Source organism: Olea europaea, chromosome 3, assembly GCF_002742605.1.
Source record: "Olea europaea var. sylvestris chromosome 3, O_europaea_v1, whole genome shotgun sequence".
Lineage (NCBI taxonomy): Eukaryota > Viridiplantae > Streptophyta > Magnoliopsida > Lamiales > Oleaceae > Olea > Olea europaea.
In genome coordinates this window covers 20,852,281-20,859,122 of record NC_036239.1, presented here as the reverse complement: position 1 = coordinate 20,859,122, position 6,842 = coordinate 20,852,281, and the positions used below count along the sequence as shown (strand labels likewise).

At 39.2% G+C, this 6,842-nt stretch overlaps 2 protein-coding genes across 4 annotated transcripts; both read right to left on the bottom strand.

The window, feature by feature from the left end:
• Positions 1 to 386: 386 nt before the first annotated feature.
• Positions 387 to 1,822, bottom strand: LOC111379770 (heavy metal-associated isoprenylated plant protein 35-like). Its single transcript, XM_023003212.1, has 3 exons — positions 1,628 to 1,822; positions 1,465 to 1,540; positions 387 to 1,381 (listed from the first exon to the last, which is right to left on the bottom strand). Exons 1-3 carry the CDS (start codon positions 1,820 to 1,822, stop codon positions 387 to 389), a joined length of 1,266 nt encoding a protein of 421 aa, XP_022858980.1.
• Positions 1,823 to 1,826: 4 nt separating this feature from the next.
• Positions 1,827 to 6,842, bottom strand: LOC111389538 (pentatricopeptide repeat-containing protein At5g14770, mitochondrial). Of its 3 annotated transcripts, XM_023014481.1 has the most exons (4): positions 3,322 to 6,842; positions 2,601 to 2,873; positions 2,254 to 2,476; positions 1,827 to 2,101 (listed from the first exon to the last, which is right to left on the bottom strand). In XM_023014481.1, exon 1 carries the CDS (start codon positions 6,553 to 6,555, stop codon positions 3,460 to 3,462), a length of 3,096 nt encoding a protein of 1,031 aa, XP_022870249.1. In that variant the 5' UTR covers positions 6,556 to 6,842; the 3' UTR covers positions 1,827 to 2,101; positions 2,254 to 2,476; positions 2,601 to 2,873; positions 3,322 to 3,459. The 3 variants fall into 3 exon arrangements, with proteins under 3 accessions (XP_022870249.1, XP_022870244.1, XP_022870238.1); XM_023014476.1 differs by lacking the exon at positions 1,827 to 2,101 and having other exon boundaries at positions 2,253 to 2,476; positions 2,601 to 3,212; XM_023014470.1 differs by lacking the exon at positions 1,827 to 2,101 and having other exon boundaries at positions 2,253 to 2,476.

Below are 6,842 nucleotides of genomic sequence, written 5' to 3'. Positions count from 1 at the left end.
CCCACACCGAATAAAGATGAAAACATAGACCAATTTATAAAGATTTGTGTTACTCTTCTTAATAAAATTGACATTTTAAAATGAAATATCAAAATTTAACATAGAATTATATCATAGTTTAACGTTATCCACACCGAATATAGATCAAACTGTCTCAAGACATACATTCATCAAGATTTTAACTTTAATACAAGGCATTTTTATAATTTACCAAAACACTACATAGATACCAAAAACTACTTGCAACATGTGGACAAGAGACACTAACCCCCGCTAGAAAGGAAGAAGGAGAAAAAAACTACTCATATTACAAAAGTTTTTTCTCATACAAGTTAGACGAGCCAAGTATACCCTCCATTTTGTGCACTAATGGTGCCAAAGGTCAATTACATGATAAAGCAACCATTCGGATTTTCGTCGCTAAACATTTCAAATGAATCCAACGGTTGTTGTGGGTACGAATCGGAATTGGAGGGTGGCGGTGGCTCGATCTCTTGCCCCGGATACGAATAGGCATATGAACGTGGTGGTGGGGCTGCGTAATACGACGCCGTATAGCTACTAGCAGGATACGCCGTATTGTAGCTCATGGCGTACACGGGTGGGGGACCGTAGGGATGGATGGTGTGTGGGTAGTCATGATAATCATGCTGCCGTGGAGGAATATGATTAGCTGGAACGGAGATTGGAGGTGGGCCTGCATCATGATGCTTCTCTGATCCTGTGCATGCTGGTGTAGCAACACTTGATTTCGCGCACTCATTATTATCCCCATTTTGCCCTTGCCTTTTCTTCTTTTTACCAGTTGTGCAACTCACACCTCCGCCAACACTGCCGTCGTTACTTTTCACAGAAGATACGCCACTTTTACTTTCACTATCCTCTTTCTCCTCCGCCGGAAACAGTGGTTCACCGGCTGAGCTACTCTCTGGCTTCTTCTCCTCTGATTTTAACTTGGCCACTTGATCGCTGCCGCTAGTTTTTACAGGACCTTTAACTTTAGCTGAACCACCGGCATCACGTTTTTCATTACTTTTCACTTCACCACCGTCGACTTCGGCTACGCCACCACTTTTAGCTGCATAACTACTCGTTGAAGCACCTCCATTGCTTATTTTAGCAGGATTTTGAACCACTTGGACGTTCACTGCTGGCTTCTGCTCCTTTTTAGCACCATTTTCCTCGATTTTTGGTTCATTGCTAATCTGTTTCTCTTTGTTTCTTCCTTGCCCTGAATTTTTCTTTTTCTTCTCAGTTTTTTCAAGCCATAATTCTGCGTTCTTACCAGACTTTTTCAGTTTCTTGATCAAAGAATCTCCCTCTACGTGGCCAGTTACCATTACCTTTTGTTGCTTTATATCAACTTCTACATTTTCAACACCTACACAAGTTAAACAGTGTTAAAGACGATATGGTTAACAATCAGAATCGAGAGGAAAAATGATGGAACTGTTAGAAAATTACCTTGAACTTGACTGAGGATTTTCTTTACTTTTCTTTTGCAGCCTTCACAGTGAATAGAAGTTATGAGGATCCAAGTCTGTAACCCAGAGGTATATTAGAATCAAAATGAAGCTAGAGGCAGCAGTAAAAAGGGATTATAGTTCATTGAGTGAAGGAATTTTACCTTGTTTTGGATGTCTCGGAGAGGATTTTCTGCTGCTGCTTGTGTAGCCATTAGGAAGAGGATGAAGAGAGAGAGAGAGAGAGAGACGAGAAGGTAAAAGCAGAAAAAGAGGGGGACAGCGAGGCTTTTAAGAAGAGAATAGAAAACTTGGCCTTTGGGTTTTGTGCTAATGGAGTTGAGGGATTCAAGGTGCATTTATGTCCCAACATTTATTTTTGTCCACACCCTTCTACTTCCCTACTGAAAGTTTTTGTCCAAAATTATTGACCTTCATTCTCAAAAAGCTCAGTAACATTAATACTAACAGTGAGTCAAATTTCATCACATACAAGGTGCGCGGCGGATGTCTTCTCACTCAATAGACGAGATAGAGGTCAATAACCCCTCACTCAGGCATGGGTGGATTTTACATAGAAAAATGAGAGCTGCTACATTTTGCAGGACTTATACAGACGAACTATTGTCAATTTTTCCCTGGCAGTAGGTGAAAAAACGTAAAGAAAAATTGCCAATCAGGTCACAACACCTATATACTGCCTGGCAAAAAATCCCCAGTACAAGGGAAATAACTGCAAAAAAAATATCATGAGGTGACTAACTTACAATACATCAAATTAGCATCTTACTCATCTTGCAGGAAGGCTTTGAGAAATCTCTTGTAATTGGCCAAGAAACCACCAACGTTGAGTTTAGAGTTGGTATTTTGGATGCCCTGAACTGGATGCAATCAGAAATTATTTTCCACAATCCCTTGGTATTCTCACACCCACTACACTTGCATAATTAGGAGGTTGTCCTCAAGCTTTGACATTAAATGCATAAATTTCCCCAGCAATTAAATCAGACTAGCTGTGTATAAGAAAAGAAAAGACAATTTTTTAGCAATTACGCTACTTAACGAAACAACAAAGTTAACAGGGACAATTTATGAAATAAATTCAGATAAGGAGGTAGAACGAGTGCCCACTCCTACCAATATGCAGCCAAAGGTCCACGAATTCTGACTCCAGAGACATGCCAAAGATTCAGCGACCTTTTTTACAGGTTTATGCCTCTAGGCAGTGTAATTTGGGCTAAGGATTGTGCAATCCATACATGAATTTTTGAAGGATTATTTGAGCTTTTGAACTCAAACTTCTCTACAGTTGCTGGAAGCCCATAACAGAAAGTTTAATCTCATGCAAAAAAACTCCAGCGGCGTCAGCCATGCAGTCAAGTGACCCCTCAGGCAATGTCCACCCAATATCTACGTTTGAAATTTCAGATGATACATGAAATCAGGGAAAAGTTACAAGATCAATCAACAAAAATATCAAATTAAAGTCTAAAATATTTGACAACAGTGGTCCTATATTTGTAAGGAAAAATTCTATGGAGAACAGGAAAGTCAAGTTGAGACTTCATCATCCTGCAATAGCATTTTCACAAATGAGATAAAGAGGGCAAATATCAGGTCAGTATTTTCAGGTTCTCGTAACAAAGATGTTATAGCCTACTCATGCAAAGCAGAAAAAGAATTGTTTTACATATATTCCACGTCTTAAGATATTGATTTTCCAATTAAAATATTAAACCACCGTTCAGCCTGACAGAAGAAAAAGGAAAAGAAAAAAAAAAAAAAAACTATATTAACAAACCTGTAGCCTGTAGGTAATAACACATGCAAAAACACAAAATTCAGCATGATGACTTACCTTCATGCAAGAAAAATTTGCCTTTCTCAAAGCTCGAATTGTCTGCACCATGGAATCTGGTATCTTTTCTCCAAAAGCTTTTCGGTTTTCCCTCATTTTGCTGGTTTCCCTTCCCTGGAAATTACCTATCCTTAGCTGTTAACTTTTCTTTCGTTTGTATAGTTTCTCTAACATCCTTTGAGCATCAACCTCTTTTCCTGGTTTTGCAAGGACTGAACTGAGACTATAAATAGTAGTTTCACTTGGAGTAAAGCCTTTATCGCTCATCTCTTTAAACAACCTTCTTGCCTCTGCTTGGTATGAATTTTTCACTGACTTTTGAACCTTTACTTGATTTGATACTTTGCACCATCCACTAATAAGTATGTCATAGGTTGAGGAATTAGGGATCGCCCCTCTAACTTCCATCTCATTCATCAGCTCCTTAGCTTGGATCATTTTCCCCACTTTCGCAAAATCTCTGATAAGTAAGTTATAAGTGCTAGTTCGAGGAACAAAACCCTTGGTTATCATTTCACAATACAATCTTATAGATTCCTTCTTGTTTCCAATCTTCCCATGGCCAGAAACTAGGATGTCATATGTTGTAGGATTGGGGACGAAGCCCTTTGCTTTCATTTCATCAAGGAATTCATTTGCCTCGTGCATCAACCCAGCTGATGCAAGTCCCCCTAGAAGTGTATTATATGTTGTAATATCTGGAGAAACTTCTTTAAGCATCATCTCAGAATACATCCCAAAAGCGTTCTTTAGATGAAAGCTTCTGCAATATCCACGTATAAGAGCATTGTAAGTGATAGTGTCAGCTTGAAAGCCTCCTCCTACCATTTCTTCTAATACTGACATTGCTTTTGCAGTCATCCCTAGTCTGCACAAGATACTGATGAGAGTGTTGTAAGTTGTCTGATTGAGATTAAGACCCATCCTTACCAACCGCTCATGCATCGCCAGGATTGTGTTGGCCTTTTTACTCTCCGATGCAGAGCTAAGTAGGAGTTTGTGAGTGATTGAGGTAGGACAAAGACCCACACGAGACATCTCATTCAACAAATCCATAGCTTTATCTACTTCACCTGACTTACAAAGCCCTCCCACCATGAGATTAGAAGTAATTGAATTAGGCATTAATCCATGAATTTTCATCTCATCAAGGAGCTGAAATGCATTTTCCAATTTTCCATCTCTACAATATGCTTTAATCATGGTATTAAATGTAGCAAGATCTGGAGCTAAACCAAATCTTTGCATTCCAATATAAACAGATTGCAATTCATAATGACCAAGCCCAAGCAATCCATTAAGCAAAACATTGTATGCAATAACATCAAACCCTAAATTTTTCTCTGTGATCTCCTGGGCCCATTCAAGAGCTGATGAGTCTTTTCCTGCTTTGAACAGTCCATCCATCAGGGTCGTGTAATTGACACGGTCAATTAACAGTCCCCTTGACATAGAATCTCTAAACAATGCCTCAGCTTTATCCATACTTCCCTCCCTTTTCAAATCGTTCACGAAAGCATCCAATATAAAGTTGTTCTCCTCCACCCCTCTGAGTTTCATGTCCTCATAGAGATCTTGAGCAATTTCCTGTTTACCAGCTTTTAAACAGCCATCTATAAGGGCACTATAGGTAAAAACGTTAGGCAAGACATTTTGGGAAACCATGTTCCTCATGGTATTAACAGCTGCATCAAGCATTCCACTTTTCATGTAGCCGTCAATTAGAGAGGAATAAGTAATGACATTTGGAAGAACATTTCTCAGCTCCATTTGCTGCAGAACAATCTCAGCACCCTTCATGTCACCTATTTTACAATGCCCATCAACCAAAGCAGAATAAGTTATGCGACTTGGAACTAAATTAGTCTCCAAAAGAATCCTATACATATCTTTAGCATCATCTGCCCTTCCAACCTTAAAGAGACCATCAATCAAAGTGGTAAAGACCACCAAATCAAAGGACATTCCACGAACCACCATGTGAGTCAACAGGCTAAATGCAGCCATTATGTTCCCATTTTTAAAAAGATAATCAATGAAGACAGTGTAGGTAACGTGATTTGGATCCACACCCAGCTCTAACATCCGCCAGAAAAGTGATCTAGCTTCAGCAAACTTCCCATACTTACATAGAACATTTATAATAGAACTAAATGTAACTACATCGGCATCTATCCTGTTCCTATTCATTTCATCAAATGTACCCAAAGCTTCCTCGATTCTATGTTGCTTACAATACCCACTAATTAAATTAGTGTACGTAATATGGTTTGCTGTCAAACCTGATCCCACAACCACTCTGTTTTCTTTTTCCTCATCATCACTTGTGGAAACGTTGTGCTCCAAGAGCTCATCCATTAGTCTCTTGGCACTCTCAAAATCCCCCATTTCACAGAACCCGTCAATCAAAGTATTATATGTAACAATATCAGGCAATACACCAGCTACTGTCATACACTTCACCAACTCAAGACCACCACTAACCTCACCAGCCTCACAATACCCATGTATCAAAGTATTAAAACCCACAACATCTATAGAGATTTTATTATCAACATCTATGTGATCATTAAACATTTCCATCACATATCTAGCATTTTCCAGCATACCTTTTTCACAATATCCCTTCATCAGTATATTACAAGTAAAATTATCAATATTCACCCCACTCTTGACCATCTGAGAGACAACCCCAAGTCCCGTTTCAACAAACCCGTGTTTACAAAAACCCCATATCACAGTATTATAAGTGACCCCATCACTCTCAAATCTAAAATGTGCATTATTTCTCAATAATTCAAGTGCCCTTTCAATATTTCCTACTTTACACATAGAGTGAACTACTATATTCTTGGTGGCCACATTGGGGCTCACACCACAAGAGATCATTTCTTGGTAAATGAACATTACCTGTTGAACCAATCCAGAGCTGTTGAAGTGGTGCAAGAGGCGGTTCCACGAGGGAAGTTCCGGTATAAAATTGTAATCTCGCATGGCGGAGAAAGCTGAGATGGCTCTGGAAAGTTGGTCACATCGGAGGAAGAGATGGATAAGAGTGCAGAACAATGAAGGGTAGAATTGATTTGGGTTTCTGATTGTTGTTTTGACACGTTCCGGCGATAATGGTGTGGATGAAGAATAGCACAGTTTTGGGTTGCAAGAAGAGAGTAAAAAGAAGAACTTACTTCTGGTGACAAGATGTTTGATGAAATGCCGCTGTTGTTTTATGATCATGTCGAAGAAGGAATGAACATATTTTGCTGATTGGGATTCTATTAAGATTTCTTTATGGTCCTTTTCAAGAACTGAGAATTCGATAGCAAATGCTGATTTGGGCTACTTTTCTTTTGGTTTGACTTGCTGCTTGAATTTCTGCTGCGCCTTTTTCCAGTTGAAGAATCGCAACTGGAGGGAAGAGGAGCCGCGAACGTGGAAGTTGGGCGCGTTTGGTGCAATGGAAAAGAGAGGTGGAAAATAAGGGTTAATTTCATTTTTGGTCACTGAACTTTAATTTATTGTAA

Excerpts from the sequence above, each read along its gene's own strand:
- LOC111379770 (XM_023003212.1), bottom strand. The coding sequence starts at position 1,822 with ATGCACCTTGAATCCCTCAACTCCATTAGCACAAAACCCAAAGGCCAA. Across the intron at positions 1,541-1,627 it reads TCCGAGACATCCAAAACAAG|ACTTGGATCCTCATAACTTC; the intron begins GTAAAATTCCTT and ends TCTGGGTTACAG. Across the intron at positions 1,382-1,464 it reads AATCCTCAGTCAAGTTCAAG|GTGTTGAAAATGTAGAAGTT; the intron begins GTAATTTTCTAA and ends TAACTTGTGTAG.
- LOC111389538 (XM_023014481.1), bottom strand. The coding sequence starts at position 6,555 with ATGATCATAAAACAACAGCGGCATTTCATCAAACATCTTGTCACCAGA.